The sequence below is a fragment of the Balaenoptera ricei genome, chromosome 4 (assembly GCF_028023285.1).
Source record: "Balaenoptera ricei isolate mBalRic1 chromosome 4, mBalRic1.hap2, whole genome shotgun sequence".
NCBI classification, from domain to species: Eukaryota; Metazoa; Chordata; class Mammalia; order Artiodactyla; family Balaenopteridae; genus Balaenoptera; species Balaenoptera ricei.
Genome location: NC_082642.1, coordinates 33,192,146 through 33,210,473, shown reverse-complemented (window position 1 = coordinate 33,210,473; position 18,328 = coordinate 33,192,146). Strand labels below are relative to the sequence as shown.

Sequence of the window (18,328 nt, the reverse complement as noted above, 5' to 3'; positions counted from 1 at the left end):
GTAGGCCGCCCTGTTTTTAAAATTAGTGGAGAGTGTGAAACAATTAAAACTTGCTAATAATAAAGCCGTGTTGCTGGCGTTCCTTTCAGACTCCCTCACCCAACACCTTTGACCTGCTGCCATGCAGTTTTCTGGCCTGTTTACAAATTCATTCGAGCCTCATCAGAATCGAAAATGGATTTCTGTACAGTGACTCTAGTTCCCCTCCTCGAATTCTAGTAGAAAATGTAAGATGCAGCCTCAGGAGGGTGGCGGAGGGGAGACCAACAATTTCTGGAAATTAGTCCAAGGGACTGAGGAGTGAGCCTGGGGCTGGGGAAGGCTGGGGTGAGTGTCTAAATTTTCATTGGCCACCATTGCGAGCAGTCTGAATTTTGCTCTTAACTGTGTGCATGCATTCCTTCCGGAAGAAAATTCTTTTAATCCTATTTTAAAACAGCAGCAACACCCAGAGTCTGCTGTATGAGCTGTGATTCCAATAAATGTTCCCTTTAGAAGTGAACTGCTGTGGAAGTAGTCTGAATAATGCTCGTGGGATTTGCAGCAGTGCTTCTCAAACTTTACTCCTGAATTACCTAGGCGATCTTGTTAAAACGCAGATTCAGAATCAGTAGGGCCAGGGCGGGGCCCAAGATGCTGCATTTCGAAAAAGTTCCCAGGTGAGGACCACACTTGGAGTAGCAAAGATGCAAAGGAAAAAGATGGTCTCGGGCGTGTGGGTGTTAACACCTCTCTCCTCTCCCTGGATTAACGTGAGCTTTCCATATACAGTTTAAATTTAACGGGCTAAGGAATCCTTTCTGGGACGTGAACACTTTTTCTCTCTTCACTGTGTGATAATCCTTCCAGCTGACACAGCTGCCCACGGACAGCCAGCAGACACCGTAAAGTTACGACTGGAAACCGGGATTCTTAAAATTTGGTGACTTTTAGTACAAGTGAAAAGAATGAAGTGGGAGTGGGGGAGGGAGTCTTCCCTCAGGAGATCAAATGTGCCTGGAATTGAGAGTGAAAACAGAATCGGAAGGGGAGACTAGATAACCGGCGAGGTAATTCAGAGCAGAAGCGTCTCTGAAGACCTTAATTAAGGGTGCCATTTTGGTCTGGAAAGCCACAAGGAACCAGAAGAACAAATATTGAAGAGAGGGGTCAAGGGTACAGAGGAGAAGAGAGTGGTCGAGCCTGAGGAAATGACCCAGGACAAGACAAGCAGGTACGGACACCCTATTCAAACAACATCCTTGCAGGCCCTCCACGAGGCACCAACGTCCAATCAACAGAAAACCTTCAGGAGGAGACCTCTGGGTCTGGAAGAAATCCCTGTGTCTGTGCTGGACTTCAATAAGGAACTGCACTCTTTATGCTAAATAATCAGATTTGACTGAACCCAAGGCCCAGGACCCTCAGGCATGGTCTCAGAAGGTGCTAGAATGACTCCAGTGCTACCAAACGGCCTAGGGGTGGGCCAGACCCTTCCTTATGTCTGAGTCATCTCTCCAGGGCCAAACCGAAACATGCATCACCCTTGGAAGGGCCTCAAGAGGTCCTGAGTGGTACCAGGGCCAAGAAACTCGTGCCCCGGAACCCTGAAGCCCAGACAATTCCTGGAGTCTTTTCATACACGCACCCTCCATCTCGGACTTCACCGGTGAAACCTGCCAAAGCAGTCAGCTCAGCCTCCAACGCAGTGGGAAGATTCCTCAAATTGCTTGGCTGGCACTGAGCAGCCCGGGCAACCAGCTGACTGACAGAATGTCTCACTCCTCAGCCTGCTGTCTTGACACCAAATCAATCAGGACGAGCAAAATAAACAGCGCCATATACGCTGCATCCTGGGCCGGCTCACGCTCTTAAGAGTGTCAGCCAGTATCTGGGCTGATGCCTCGCAAGTCCCCTTAACCAGCACAACCTGCAGAGCAGAGCGTCCAGCCCACGTTCCCAACTGCCCACACCTGGCATCTCGGCCCAGGTTTTACTTGAAGGCTTGCCCCCAACTCCAACACCCCCTTTTCAACGATGCTATTCCCTACACAGGCATTAGGCTTTTCTCCCAGCTCCTGAAGGCAATACATCTGCTTTCAAGGCCCTCACCCAAGGCCACCTGATTCTCCTTTCAAAGTCTTTGCCAGATTTATACCTTCTCCTTTCTCACTGCCAAGGCCCTAGGTCAGGCCCTTACTAGCCAGTTAGAAGGACCAGCCTCCTCCTCACCTTCAATCTCTTCCCACTCCCACCTTCCATATAACACCTACTGCACACATGGCTCTACTCTAAAATGCCATTGAATAATGTCAAACACTTCTGTCTGATACTTCCCAAGGCAATTTTCGCCTACATCATCCTATTTTCCCCACCCAATAGCCCCGTAGGAAGGGCCAGTGATTCAGTCCTTAGAGAAGGGTGTGGCTTTGCATTCACCCAGCTGGCAGAGGAGCAAAGACCAAAACCTAGACCTCCTTGCTCTAAAATATCTCGTCTCCTCTGTCTTAAAGTGCAAAGACTCACTATTAGTAAGTGGATTCAGTTTGACTTTTTCTACTTGAAATTCAAGACCTTCTATCAACTCTTTTCTTCTTTACCCAGTGGATCCTATTTCCCACGATTTCCATTTACTCGTTTTTCCTTTTTCCCCAGTTGGGCTAGTTGCTTTATTAAGATCAATAATTATTACTTAGCACTGCTTTTTTGTTTGTTTGTTTTTTTAAGTACAGTTGACTTACAATACTGTGTTAGTTTCATGTGTACAGAAAAGTAATTCAGTTATACATATATATGTATATATCTATAGTCTTTTTTTCTATTCTTTTCCACTATAGGTTATCACAAGATATTGAATATAGTTCCCTGTGCTATACAATAGGTCCTTATTGTTCATCTATTTTATATATAGTATTGTGTATATGTTGAAACCATACTCACAGCTTATCCCTCCCCCTGCCTTGGTAACCATAAGTTTGTTTTCTATGTCTGTGAGTTTGTTTTGTAAATAAGTTCACGTGTACTATTTTTTTAGATTCCACATATAAGTGATATCATATGATATTTGTCTTTGTCTGACTTACTTCACTTAGTATGACAATCTCTAGGTCCATCCATGTTGCTGCAAATGGCATTATTTCATTCTTTTTTATGGCTGAGTAATATTCCATTGTATAATGTACCACATCTTCTTTATCCATTCCTCTGTTGATGGACACTTAGGTTTACTTAGCATTGCTTTTCACTATAATAGTAGATACCATCTGCTGAGCATTTAGAATGTTCCAGATATTGGGCTTCCCTGGTGGCGCAGTGGTTAAGAATCCGCCTGCCAATGCAGGGCACATGGGTTCAAGCCCTGATCTGGGAAGATCTCACATGCCACAGAGCAACTTAGCCCGTGCGCCACAACTACTGAGGCCACGTGCTACAACTACTGAAGCCCGTGCGTCTAGAGCCCGTGCTCCGCAACAAGAGAAGCCACCACGATGAGAAGCCCACGCACCACAATGAAGAGTAGCCCCCGCTCGCTGCAACTAGAGAAAGCCCAGGCACAGCAATGAAGACGCAATGCAGCCAAAAATAAATTAAATAAATAAATTTATTTAAAAAAAGAATGTTCCAGATATTATACACAACTGCTAAATGGACTACCTCACTTTATCATCAAAACAACACTTGACTAAGAGATATATGTTAACACATCCGTGAAAGAATTCTTGACTCTCACCCACCCCAATATGCTTCTCCCACGGTCTCACCCTTTTTTTTTTTTTTAAACATCTTTATTGGAGTATAATTGCTTTACAATGTTGTGTTAGTTGCTGCTGTATAGCAAAGTGAATCAGCTATACGTATACATACATCCCCATATTCCCTCCCTCTTGCGTCTCCCTCCCACCCTCCCTATCCCACCCCTCTAGGTGGTCACAAATCTTAATAAATGGAACTACCATCCTTTCAGCTGCTCAGGCCAGCAACCCAGACATTACATTCACTTCTGTCTTTTCTTCGCATGCCTCCCACCCACCCTGCCAATAAATCAAATCCTGTTGCTTCTAAACTCATAACACAGCCCCAAACTGTCTCCTTCTCACCCCTCCACTGCTACCACCCTCATCCAAGCCACCATCCACTTATACCTAGACTGCAATAACTTCAACTGGCCCTCTTTTTCCACTCTTTCTCTTAAACACTTTATTCTTCTCAGAGCAGCCAAAGGAGATGCTTGAAAATGCAGGTTTTCTCTGAATCTACTGGAAACAGCCCAGATGTCCGTCAACAGGTAGACAGATAAACTGTGGTACATCCGTACCGTGTAGTATTTCTCAGCAATAAAAAGAAATTAACTACTGATGCATGCAACACCATGGATGAATCCCCAAAATCCTAAGCGGAGTGAAAAAAGAATAGTGTGTACTATGTGGTATCATTTATAAGAAATGCTAGAATATCAAAACTAACCTGCGGTGACACAAAGTAGATCAGTGGTTGCTTCTGGGAGGAGAGGGATACGAAGGTCAAGGAGCAGTAGGGAACTTTCAAGGGTGACGAAACTGTTTGGGTCTTGATATGCATTTGTTGAAACTGCTCAGAGGTGGAGATTAGATCATTTCACTGTGTGAAAATTATACTCTGGCAATCTGGCCCCATCTACTTCTTCTTCACCTCATCTATGCTCATCCCACGCCCACCCCCAACCAGCCACGCTGGTCGCCTGGCTGCCCTTGACCCTGCCAAGGCCTCTCGGGGCCCAGGGTCTTTGCACCTCCCTCTCCCCTCGCACCCCACGCAGAGCTGGCTTCCTGTCATCATTCTGGCCCAGGATGTGTCCCCTCTTCAGAGAGAGCTTTCCAGGCACACATCTGAAGGAGCTCCCCAGGGGTTCTCATCTATGTCTCTGTTTTCATTCTCTGTGTGTGCGGCACTTACCACTTTCTGTTATTTTCTTGTTTACCGTCTGCTTCTGCTACCAGAAAGCAAGGTCTCCAAGAGCGAGGACCCATCGGTCACTGTATCCCCAGCATCTGAATCAACGCCTGACACATTCAAGAACAAGTTGTTGGATGAATGGGAAAAAGTTGACAATAACGCTCTCTCCACTTTACAGCTCTGAAATTGAGGCTTGTGAAGGGTACGGAATCTCCCCACAGTCTCAGAGCAAGATAGCAGCACATCAGGATTCCAGCTGGGCCAACCTGTTGCCCAGGTCCGCGTTCTAAACCACTCTGCTGCCTTGCTCCCTTCCGCTCTGCTTTCTACCGTTCGCTCCACCTGGGCTGGGCCCCTCACCTCCGCTCCCACCCGCCCCAGCTCGTGACGCTTTCTCTTTGCACGGACTTCGTGCCTGATTATTCGCTTCCATTTTTCTTTCTGTTCCTGTCTGTCTCCCCAGCGAGACGAGGACTCCTTGTGGCTTGCACGTCCTTTTGTCACTCACCACACACCTAGGACAGTGCCGGGCACAGGCAGCTGGCCACTACATGTTCCCCTGGAGGTGGGCGAGTCAGGTGCTCCTGTGGGCATGTGCAACGTGCAAGTCCTGGCTCCCGTGACTCACTTCGCTGTTTCAGAGTACGCTGACCTTGGCTTCCCTGGCATTCTGCCAGCCAGTTTCAACACCAGCTTGTTAGAGCGAATGCAAACAATAGACGGAGCGGCCGCGGCCATCAATCACTAGAGTATTAGTCAGGTATCATCCCTGTACTTCTGGAATCTCCTGTGTACCACAGAAGCCTCGTAGACGGCTGCGCAGGCCCAGGGCACGCGGGGGCTTCTTAGGATGGTGTCGAGTTCATGGAAATATCTCCACACACCTGAGGTCACTGAAGAGATTACAGAAAGCCTCCTCCTGAGGTTAGGTGGTGTGTCAGGCCAAGGGGATCACTAGCGACATCGTTCCCACTTTTTTTCCAAAATCAATGCATTTGTCTCCTGATTAAAAAAAATAAGCCCAGGGCTTCCCTGGTGGCACAGTGGTTAAGAATCCGCCTGCCAATGCAGGGGACACGGGTTCAAGCCCTGGTCCGGGAAGATCCCACATGCCGCGGAGCAACTAAGCCCATGTGCCACAACTACTGAGCCTGTGCTCTAGAGCCTGCGAGCCACAACTACTGAGCCAGCGTGCCACAACTACTGAAGCCTGCGTGCCTAGAGCCCATGCTCCAGAACAAGAGAAGCCACCGCAATGAGAAGCCCGTGCACTGCAACAAAGAGTAGCCCCAGCTCGCTGCAACTAGAGAAAACCGGCACGCAGCAACGAAGGCCCAACACAGGCAAAAATTAATTAATTAATTAAAATAATAATAATAATAATAAGCCCTGTGTCTGGGCCTCTGGGTACAAACAGAAGAACAAATTAAAGAAAGCCTGTTGTAGCCTTTAGTTTAAGTGGACAGCAAAGGAACAAAAAATATAAATAGTAGTTAGAAAACATACCTTTATAGGCGATCTTTTTAGTTCACTAGCATAATTTAGACTTTTAGAATATACAGTAGGGCCTTTCCACCCCCCCGCCCCCCGTAGGTTTTAACCCGCTGGTCTTACAATATTCACAATCCCCTTGTGCAAATTTCATTTTAATTTGCAGGCGAGGAAATGCAGGTCAGAGAAGTTCACATCATTCACTCGGAGGAGGATTAAAAGTGGGTTTGATTCCTTCTTGCTCTGTCTTGAGCAGAAGTCCAGGCCATCAGACAAGTACCGCGTGTCATCAGGTCCCCGTGAGCTGAGTATCAGGAGATGCTGTTCCAGCCCCAGCTCAGGGCTGCCCTGCTGCTGACCACATGGCTGTGGGCAAGTTACCAAACCTCCCTGGGCCCCAGTTTCCTTGTCTTTAAAACAAAACTTCCTCTCCTCCAACCTCACAAAGCCTGTGAATATGACCCACTTAGTCAACAAATATGGATTGAACACCCACTGTGTACATGGTCCATGGACCTGGGATACGGAATGAACCAAAGTCCTTGCTTCAGGGAACTTCCATTGTCATAAGGGAAACAGACAAGAAACTATATGTGATTTCCAAGTATTGGCAAATGCAATAAAGGAAAGCAAACCAAGGTAAAATTATAGAGTGATGGGGTACTGCTACTTTGGCAGGGTGGGGGAGCGGTCAGGAGGCATCTCTGAGAAGCTGGCATTTGAGAACAGACCAGAATGAGTTTTAACAACAAGCCACACCAATACCTGGAGAAGAAAAGTGTGCGATGCAGGGGGTACCAGCATGCCAATTAGAAGCCCGAGATGAAAGCAATTCATCATTATAAAGGATTTGATTCTATTTCAATGATAACTAGGTAATGAGTTGTCATAAGGGGTTTGGGCAGGAGCTACCTGAGTGGCAATCTTCCAGAGCAGCCCACGGAAATAAATGTTACATGAATAACTACATGGTACAGGTATAACACCTCCGTGTACATGCACACACAAGTAAAAAAGATGAAACTCCCGTTGTGTTAACTATATCAACTACAGAAAAGATTACTTTACGGTCCATATGATCCCATTAAATAGTAAGCTTATCTTAAATATTTAATACAAGTTTTCAAGGATGGGCTGCTACGGAAAAACTGTAGGCTGTATAGTAATCTGTGTCCCTCACTGCCACTCCTGGGGAGAAGATGGCCCTTAATGGCCTCAGCACACAGTTCTGGAGATGGTGTGGGGATAAACCAGAAGGAACATTCTCTGTCCTGCATCTCCATCCCCTAGGCCAATAACAAGGGTGTCAGCACCCACTGGAGCTTTCTGGACCTGTCTCCAGCCAGCCTTCTAGGAACCCCGCCACTGCACCCAACACGTACGACTCTGCGTGGTTTACAGGACACAGTGTATAACTCCAGTCAACTTCCAGAACCAAGGAAGGGTAACAGCAGGACTTAGCATGATATTTACCAGTAAGGGCTCACCAACGCAGACTCCAGGGGAGAAGGAAGGACGCAGGCTGGGCATTCCGCAGCTGTGACATCACAGCCCCCAACATTCTGGCTCTCCTTTCCAATCCTTCTCTATGTCTGCTCGGCCAGTACGCCTCCTGCATTGCCCGTCCACCTTCCTGCCCTCGTGGGTTCTTCCCAGTACACCCGGAGATCAAATTCCCATCTTTTCTTTCAAAAGCCTAATTAAAATTCATCTTAGGAAGCTGTCCACATCCCATGACTTCCATTCTGGAAATGGTTAGCAATTTTTAACTTGTTTTTTAGCTTAAACACATGTGTCTTGACAAACTAGGGCTATAGGAAACAAGGCACATGCAGCGCACAGACGCCACGTGGAGTGACAGAAGCCAGAGGCAAAGGAGCCCAAACCGTGCGATGCCACTGATGTGAAGCTTCAGAGAGGCAAAGCTGACCTCTGGCAATAAACATCAGAATAAGGGTTACCAGAGGTGGGGAGGGGGCACAAGGGGGCTCCTGGGGTGCTGGAAACACTCTACAGGTGCTTTATCTGGACCGCAGTTGCATAGACGCATATGCATATGTAAAAATTCATCCCCCAAATCCTCACACATAGCGATGATTTGAGCACTTTAACTGTCTGCATGATAAAAGTTTTTTTTTAAAATGACTCCTCTGGGGCTTCCCTGGTGGCGCAGTGGTTAAGAATCTGGCTGCCAATGCAGGGGACACGGGTTCGAGCCCTGGTCTGGGAAGATCCCACATGCCGCGGAGCAACTAAGCCCGTGAGCCACAACTACTGAGTCTGCGCGTCTGGAGCCTGTGCTCCACAACGGGAGAGACCGCAACGGTGAGAGGCCCGCGCACCGCCATGAAGAGTGGCCCCCGCTCGCCACAACTAGAGAAAGCCCTCGCACAGAAACAAAGACCCAACACAGCCAAAAATAAATATAATTTTAAAAAAAAAATGACTCCTGTGGATTGTGCTGAAATACTGCTGTGCGTGAAGTCTTATACAGAGCTATTTGGGGACTTCTGAACACCAAGGACGGGCAATTCCTTACCTCTCTGGCACATCTGGCACCTTCGACAGCCCAAGCAGATAGATATCTGTTTTATCTTCTTTCAGCAGGGAACTCTCTCGGGCCAGCCCAGTGACCATTCTTGATTGTCAGCTTTAAAACCATCAAGGGCATGCATCTGTCTGCCCTGGGCCAGTCATAAAGAACACATTTTGTTTGCTTTATGGCCTGCACGGTTTCAATGAACTAGAAAAGCCTTTGAACATACCTCCCAATAGGAGTACAATAAACATCAGATGAGAGCAGGAGAATGCCTGCCACAAGTGAAGTCCCCTCTGCAAACCATATGGAAGGACAGCATCCTCTCCACCCCATGAGAATGCCTGGGAAGAGGGTGCAGAGGGCACGTTGGAAAGAGAGCCTCTGTGGGCAGCTTCCCCCATGAGCCACCCCTGCAGCTGGACGAAGCTGCTGAACCTCTTTGGGTCCCGGTTCCCTGCTAGTAACATGACCTTCCCTGCCTTTCTCTTACCCCAGGTGCGGTGGCAAAACACTAACGACAAAACTGCCGATACCAATGGAAAGTTTTTAAAAATTAAAGAGACATCTGTGGAATGCCTGTGTTCTGAGAACTGTCACATAAGATGATTTCATCTTCACGGTAAATTGACGCCTCCCACTTCACCAATGAGGAAACTGAAAGATAGGCAGTTAAGAGACTGCCCAGGGGCACCCGCCGGCCGGTGGGGTGGGAGGAGTGATCCTCCAGGTTTTCTCCAGGTCGCCAGGCGGTCGGCACAGCCTGCAGTTCTACCACAGGTGCTGTGGCAGATTCGAACACTCGAATCGAATCAGATTAGGAGTAGGGAACCATCCAGAGCCAGAAGCCGTGGACAACCGTTCCCAAATAGCTATCTTCCTCTCATGGAGAAACAAACGAACTCCATCAGAAGCCACTGAGCCTTGGAAATCCAAGTCTTATTGACACTGCGCTGAGTATCCAGGTCTTTCATCTGAGAAGCAGATGTTCTGATTGTTCCAAGGTACCTGGCGTGAAACTGTATATTTTACCCTTTTACCCTCAACGTTCCCTATGACGGGTCAGACCTGTGGATTTACAGAATTAAATGGACGCAGAACTAAATCCTGCCTATGTGGACAGGTAACTAGGTTTAGATCTACTGAATGGTAAAAACAAAGAAACGAAATCCCACGAGCACTGCATCACAAAATGCTATACGCAAGCACGCGCTTCCTAAAACAAAACAGTCCTCAGCAGATTTTGTACTGTTCTGCCCTATAAACAACTTTTTTCGGTTACAGAAAACTGCAAACTGCAATCCAAAGGCTTTTTGCAGGCTTGCATTTCCATCTTCCCTGAAAGTTTAGGAGGAAACATAATTCGATTTGGTCATCTTTCTCCCTTTTTGCACGGTGCCTGCCAAATGAAACGTTTCACCTGTGTGCTTGGCTCCGTGATACCACCTTTTGGAGAAGTTACCACATGTGAAATAATCGTCTGCATTAGATTTATGTGGCTAGAGACTTGAGTTTTTAAAAACATTTAATCTACGCCCCCTCCTGTGTTGTGCTTTGCTGTAACAATACTGATGATCTAAGAGTCTCCAGAAAGATACTTTCAATTGGGTTTCTGTTTGCAAACCAACAATCAACTGATACAAAATGTCACCTTAAAAAGTTGCCCACGGTGGGGGGATCTGGGGGGGGGGGGGGCGGGAACCACCAGACCTTTGCGGAGGTAGGGGGGCGGGGGGGAATGGTAGAGTTATAAAACTGGCCTGTGGTAATGCACGCACAGTTGTACACATTTACTCAAGAGCATCTGACTGCACACCTACAGTTGCTGAGTTTTATGATCTATAAATTATACCACAATAAAGCTGTTTAAAAATATGCCCAGGGCTTCCCTGGTGGCGCAGTGGTTGAGAATCTGCCTGCTAATGCAGGGAACACGGGTTCGAGCCCTGGTCTGGGAAGATCCCACATGCCGCGGAGCAACTAAGCCCGTGAGCCACAACTACTGAGCCTGCGCGTCTGGAGCCTGTGCTCCGCAACAAGAGAGGCCGCGACAGTGAGAGGCCCGCGCACCGCGATGAAGAGTGGCCCCCGCTCGCCGCAACTAGAGAAAGCCCTGGCACAGAAACGAAGACCCAACACAGCCATAAATAAATAAATAAAACAAATACTTAAAAAAAAAAAAAAATATGCCCAGGATTCACAAAGCGAGATTTTTCAGGTTTTGAGTGTTATTCAAATTAACGTGAAAAGCATTCGTTTCTCCTCCTTTGCAAATGTATTTACGGTATTTGGGGGCAATACGATTTTCTTCCAAGGCAGAGTTTCTCAACTTCAGCACTACTGTCACGGGGGCCAGATCATTCTTTGTGTCGGCGGGGCTGTCCTGGGCTGTCCTGTGCATCCGAGGATGTTTAGCAGTATCCCTGGCCTCTGTTCACTAGCCGCCAGCAGCGCTCCCTCACCCCAATTACCATGACGAAAAATGTCTCCAGACCTTGCCAAACATCCCCTGGGGGGCAAAACAGCTCCTGGGTAAGAGCCACTGCTCTAGACACTGAACATTGCAAAAGAAACTTGCTCTCAGGAGGAGTGACTGACAAATACAAATACAGGCGTTCAGGACTCCCCCCCTAACGTGAAGGCTGGGTCTAGTGCCCCATTCGCAGCCCCCTGGCCAACGTAGGAAGCTTTTTCTCTTACGGTGGTGCCTCTGCCTGTGCTCGCTGCATATTCTACAGCTAGTGTCACTTCTAGATTATAAACCATTATTTGTTAAATGAAGACTAATTTTCTAGTCCTGTGCCTATGTCAGTCTCTAAGTAAGGCACTCAGCCCAGAATCAAAGCAAAGTTCTCCATAACTGCTTTGCAGCCCCTGACTGGGACACTGAGTACAGCAGCAAGCAATTTCTTTTCTTTTCTTTTCTTTTAATTTTTATTGGAGTGTAGTGAATTTACAATGTTCTGCTGGTTTCCTGCTGTACAGCAAAGTGAATCAGTTATACATAGACACATATCCACTCTTTTTTAGATTCTTTTCCCATATAGGTCATTACAGAGTATTGAGTAGAGTTCCCTGTGCTATACAGTAGGTCCTTATTAGTTATCTATTTTATATATAGTAGAGTGTGTACAGGTCAATCCCAATCTCCCAATTTATACCTCCCCCCCCCCTTTCCTCCCTGGTAACTATAAGTTTGTTTTCTACATCTGTAATTCTATTTCCGTTTTAGCACCAGGCAATTTCATTTTGCCAGCATGAACCCAACACATTTAGGTTCCAGGAACTCTGGGGAACCTTCCACCTTTGAACTTCAAGGTTGAAGTCATGGTCTCCATCTTAGAGATGAAGCAATCCAGGCTCAGAGGAAAACTAAGTGACTTGTGCCCAAGACTATACAAGTGGCAGAGCTGGGATAGGAGACTAAGCCCCATGTTCTTTCTTGGCTCCCAAGTTTACAGGGTATCCCCTACTCTGAGCTGCTGAGAAAACGTAGGGTGCACTAGACACCTGCCGGATGCCTCATACACAGGAGCTCATTTGAAATCCTCACTGTTAGGCTGTGAGGTGAGGGTTATTATTCCTACTTAACAGACAAGGAAATGGAGGCTGAAGTAAAGTCCTTGTCCAAGGTCACACAGCTGGACCTGAAATGTGAACTCAGGTGGCTCTCGGCCACCACTCCCTCCGGCCTCCCCTCATGTAAAGATGGCTTATTTCACTAGGAAGAGTCAGTCATTGGTTTTTGGTTTTTTACTACCTAAATTACATTTTCATTCAAATAGATGTGGATTTGGGCTACTCATAATTTACTCGGGGCTCCTTTTATAACACTAAAAATCCAGTCCTATGCACATCCGTGAGAAAAAATGCTCTCTGCCCAGTTGTCAATAAGTGGTCAGGCTAAAATTTCACTACTGCTCTTCTAACAGTTAATCATTTCCTCCGTTTTCTCTTCTCTCATTCATTCATCCAGTCAATAACCACATCACTTAGGATCTATTCAGAGTGACAAACACATATCAAATAATCACACAATTAAAAATCATGATGAAAGCACCAGTTAGGAAAAGTAAGTACAGAGGGGGTTCCGAAAATTTAGAATGGCAAGGCTGGCCAGGGTTGTAAAGGACATGCAAGGAATCTGAGATTTGCAGGAAGAACTGGGAGTTCGTTTGAAAGTGAGGCAAGGGACTTTCCTGGCGGTCCAGTGGTTAAGACTCCTTGCTTCCACTGCAGGGGGCGCAGGTTCAATTCCTGGTTGGGGAACTAAGATCCCACATGCCGCGCAGTGCGGCCAAAAAGAAAAAAAAAAGAAAAAAGAAAGTGAGGCGAGAGGAGCTTTTGGTCCTAGTAAACAGTGTGTGCAAAGGCCCTGAGGTAGAAAGGAAACATGCACGCAAGGCCCTGAAAGGGGGCCAGAGATAGCAGTGGCCAGGCCACACAGGGTCTTATAGACCCCTCGTAAAGAGAAATTAAGGGTCCTAAGTAGGGGCAGAGCATGGTCAGATTTACATTTTTAATGATCAGTCTGGCTGTGTCACATGAGCGACCTGTGCCAGGACACAGTTCAAAGAGCTCTACTCTGGATCCTGCAAAACAAGTTTGTTTGTTTCTTTTTTTTTTTTTTTTTTTCCCCCCCTTCTCTCCGGGGTGTGGTGCACCTCCCTGGCTGTGAGCTACCTCCCTTCTTTCTCTGTTTCATTTGTGAAGTTTAAAGGCCAGATCTTTTATCAGGTCTGGGACCTGTTTTCTTTCAGTAGCCCCCCCAGTAAAGTACTTCATCTCTTCCCAGAGCCCTCCCCACTCCCTAACTTCTCTATTCTCTCCAACTTGCTAAGTGGCCAGTCAATGACAAAAGGTAGGATAATCTGTCCTTTGGGGCTTTCTTACATAAAGGGTAGAGACAAGCTGAGAAAGAAATACAGATTCCACTCTCTTGCACCTCCTCACACTCAATCAAGCACAGTTGGAAGAAAAAAAAAAAAAAAAGCAAATCTGAGATAATGTTAAGATTCCTGGATTCCCTCTTGGCCACGCACACCCGCCTCCACCAATCTAGTGGCCGCCGCCAATGGACTTTAGCTCCCGCTGGCCCAACTCCAAGCTTTCATAACTACTTTCAGTTTCTCCACTACAAGAAGCTTCATCTGACCGCACCCTGCCCCGCTAAGAGTCCTTAGCAGCCACTGACACTTCTTCCAGGAAGCCCTTCCTACCCCACCCACCCTTCGTGCCTCCTGCCCGTGAATGCCCTGCTCTGAGTTCCAACAGCACTCTAAGAAAGCAGGTTCTTCGAACTTCATTGTAATTGGTTCACCCAACACATGTATGCAAGTGCATGCACACACACGGTCAGTAGGTCCAGAAGGACAGATTCTGGCTGTCACTGTCCCAGCATCTAGCACAATGTCTGGCATCCGGTTGAGAACCCCTCTAAATACTTACTGAATGAATGAGCAAATAGAAGTGGACACATTCAGAGTCTCCCAGGGGCAGGAAGAGAGACCTTAAATGAGAGAGGTTTTCCCTTCTTGTAGGTTTGGTTGTGAAGGTGAACATGAAACACTGAAGTTACAAATTTTAGAAAAGGCGCTACATTTCACTCAAGGAAATTTGAAAGGATCAAAAATATCAAAGCAGGGCACACATGCTCATGGTTTTAGACAGGACCAAAAACTGCAGGAAAGTTTTCAGACGTTAAGGTGGGAGCAGGGAAAGAAGATGCTCAGGATGGGAACCCAATAAAAAGCCAGAACAGAAACACAGAGCTGACACGGCTCCCACCTGAGCCCACTCTGGCTGCAAAACGCCACGGCAACCGAATAACTGACCCCGTTCTTATCTCTGTACAGTTCTCCCTTCCGCCCACTCCTCTCCCGGTCTTGTTCTCATTCGTCAAATGCCCTTCATAACCAACTCCTACCCCTTCACCTTTCTTAAAAGCACGCTCCCCACTGGATCATTTTTGCATTCTGTCTTCAGAAATGCCAACCATGTGGCATTAGTGTTTCACAGTTTCACTTTCTTGGCTGAATTCAAATGGGCTAATCTTATATTGTCCAGGTCTGAACTAGGGTCTTGCTAGTCGGCGGACTAACATCACATCACCTGAGAGTCTGTTAGAAATGCAGTCTCTCAGCCCTATCCCAGACCTCCTGGTGCAGAATCAGCATTTACCCAGCTCCCCAGAAGAGTCCTGTGCACACGAAAGTTTGAGAAGCACTGGGCTAGATCCTACGTTCACTCAACAAACATGTATTGAACCAGTGCCGGGTCTACAGTGGGTGTTCAACATGCACAAGAGGATGTGAATGATGTGGAGAAAGGAAGTACAGATATTCCACTGAGGTTGAGAAGCTCCTGTAAATACTAAAATCAGCATCACCGGGGTGCGAGGTTCTAGCAGGATTAATAACCTTACGCCCAAATTCAGACGTGGCCAACCGCATCTGGGCTGTGGGAATCTGGAATCTGGGAACTTGACCCTGTCTGCAGCAGGCGGGAGGAACACGGGGGAGGTGTATGAGTGTGTGTGTGTGTCTCTTCCCCGCTTCAGCCACAGGCCGCAGAAGCTGACAAGGCCAAGTCCCCGCCCCCCTCAGCTGTCACCCTGTCAAAACAAAGCCGCTGCTGACAGCGCAGGGCCAGCCTGCCCCGCGGCCTCGGGCAGTCCTCCCACCCCGGGAGCACGGCGCCCACATCTGGATCCGCAGCTAAGGGGCGGCGGGGTGCCCGGAGCTGGGGTGGAGAGGGGATGGCCAGAAACGCGCGTCCTCAAACTGAGCAGTAGCGCCCGCCGCACTGGGCCGTCACCTTGCCAAATCCTGTTTACACCCCGAGAGGCTGGGGCAGCGTTTCAACTAAACAAGTAAAAATACAGTAATGACTGGGCTGTCACCGCGCGCCGCAGCGCCTCCGCCCCCGGCCGAGGGCGCCCAGAGCTCCAGGACCCTAGCTTGGGGCTGCGCCGCCCACCCCGCGCATTCCGCCCCTTCGAGCTCCCAAAGCGCCGGGAGTCCGGAATCCTATTCCAGCCTCACTCCTTCCACCCAGCTCCGCCCAGTGGGACGCGGGGAGAGGAGGGCGGAGAGGGGGCGCTCAGGTCCCCCAAAAGATGTTGCCTTGGCCCCGCTCCACTCCCTGGGAGGCGCCTCCGGCGAGCTCCTACAGAGCAACAAAGCCCCAGGGCAGCCCAGGAGCTCGGATGCGGAGGCAACTCCTTCCAAGGGGGAGGAAGGAAAGGCTCTCGGTCGCGGCGATCCCTCCTTCCCACCCGACAGCACTCTGGTCCGAGAAGCAGCTAATTGGGCGCGGGCGACAGCAGCACTTCCGCGGTGCCGCGGCCCCGGGCGGGAGGCGGGGGCGGGAGGGGGAGGGGGTCCCGCGGGCCCGGCCGCGGCCCCTCGGGCCGGCCGGGCGCCGAGCGCGTACCTTGCAGGCTGAGTACACGCCGAGTTTCTCCAGTTTCTTGGCCCGCGGAGCGGAGCGCAGCTGCGCCTTCTTCACTGCGATCCGGGCCGAGCCGCCGCCTCCCGGCCCCTCGGCCGTGCCCGCCGCCGCCACCGCCGTCGCCGGTCCGCAGGCGCCCGAGCCCCCGGCGGCGGCGGCGGCGGCGCCAGGGGAGCCCTGCGGCGGCGCGGGCGGGGGCGCGGGGGGCGGTGGGGGCAGCGCCCCGAGCCCGGCCCCCGCCCCGCCGCCGCCCGGCCCGGCCCCGCCAGCCTCGGACATGCCGCTCCGGAGCACGGCAGGAGACGCCGAGTGTCAGGCGCCGCCGCCACCGCCGCCGCCGCCGCCAGGGTCTCCCTCTCGGGCTCTGGTCGCCAGGAGCGCGAGACCCTCCCCCCGCGCCCTCCCGCCCCTGCGCCCACCCCCCTCCCCGCCCCCGCCCTCCCCCGCGCGCCACCCGCCCGGCTCGCTCCGGCCGCGGCCCGCGCGCTGACGGTGGCGGCGGCGGCGGCGGCGGCGGCAGCTGCTCCCCCAGGAGGGAGGGGACTAGCGGCTCCGCGGCCGCCGCCGCCACTGCACACGCCCTCCCCCGGCTCTCCTCCCCGGGGCCCCGCTCGGCGCCCGGGCCGCCGACATGGCCCTGGGGTGCGGGCGGCGGGTGCCGGCCTCTCGGTAGGGTTGGGGGCCAGCCCCCCGCCCCCACCCCTCGGCTCTGTCCCGCTGTCTGCCGAGCGTGCGCCCCCCACCCCGCGCCTGGCACCCTGCGCTCGCCCGCCAGGGGGCGAGGCCAAGCCCGGGGGAAGGGGGAGGGGGAGGGGGGCAGGGGCCGGAGCCCAGGCACCTGCTGGCCGCCTCCGTCTCGGCAGCCCACCCCGCGCCCCACAAGCTGACCCGGCGGAGGGAGGGGGCGCGGCAGGAGCGCGGGGGAGACTCCCATCATTTGTTCCTTCGCTCCATTCCACCCTCTCTCGGAACAGAGGCAACTTCCTCCACCCTAGCGGGAGCCAGAGAAAAAAAAAATATTTTTGAAAAGTACCCGTCCATGCTAATCCTTTTCTTTGTTGCCAATTCACCAAACTAAAGGCGTGATGTTTTCCATTTCTCTTTTTAGATACTTTTCCGTCCACCTTCTCTCTTTTAATTGAGAACGCTTTCATCCTATAATCAATTTCTGGATTGCATCTGCCAGAGGAAGGAAAAGACTGTTAATCGATATTTTCTGTAATTTTTGTATGAAAGTGCTGGTTGTTAAAAGAACTGTCGTCCCAAAAGCAGGGTCACAATGAAAACTAAGCGCAGTGGGAAAAGTTTGCTAATAGGTCTCATCTCTGCAGAGTTGGAGTATAACCTCACTTTCTTTTCTATAATGTTCCATAGTTTTCAATTTTGATATCACCAGCATGCATATTAACCATGAAAAAAAAATTAAGCAGCATCCAAAAGAATGTGTTGATTTTGGCCTCAAACTTAAAAAAAAAAAAAAAAAAAGGAAAAAACTCGACTCAGCGTTTTCAACTTTGTTGAAACTGTTGCAAACTGTCGTTTTCATTGTTGATGACAATGAAGGTGGTGTTTAGTAATTCGGAGACCACGTTTCAGTTTTTTTCATTTGAAATTGTGCACCTTTGGTTGGCCTCTCTAAAGCAGTTTTTGAAAACCTAGCACTGTATCTCAGGACCCTTCACAAGTGCCCTGCTTTTGTAATGTGAGTCATAATTTCTGTATAATATGGGTCATAATGTGCGTATTAATCAACTTCTTTACATACAGTAAAGCTCTTGCCCAGCTCCGGCCAGACCGCCTGCAGAAATGTGCTTTTCCCTGGAAATATTCCCCTTCCCATCCCGTTTTTTTCCAGTTAATTTTCTCTATCCTTTTTCTAGTTTCTCTGTGTTCTTTTGACTTTTAATGCAAAGTGATATGTAAAAATGAACTTTTTTT

General features: G+C 49.5%; 2 protein-coding genes across 2 annotated transcripts in view; one reads left to right on the top strand and one right to left on the bottom strand.

The window, feature by feature from the left end:
• Positions 1-16,764, bottom strand: part of KAT2B (lysine acetyltransferase 2B) — a 103,123-nt gene extending 86,359 nt beyond the window's left edge. Inside the window, exon 1 of the mRNA XM_059920402.1 lies at positions 16,373-16,764. Within this exon, the coding sequence (XP_059776385.1) occupies positions 16,373-16,669 (297 nt within the window). The 5' untranslated portion in view covers positions 16,670-16,764. The remainder of the gene's footprint in view (positions 1-16,372) is intronic.
• PP2D1 (protein phosphatase 2C like domain containing 1) overlaps positions 16,668-18,328 on the top strand; it is a 40,398-nt gene continuing 38,737 nt past the window's right edge. The window contains exon 1 of the mRNA XM_059919946.1: positions 16,668-16,738. Within this exon, the coding sequence (XP_059775929.1) occupies positions 16,668-16,738 (71 nt within the window). The remainder of the gene's footprint in view (positions 16,739-18,328) is intronic.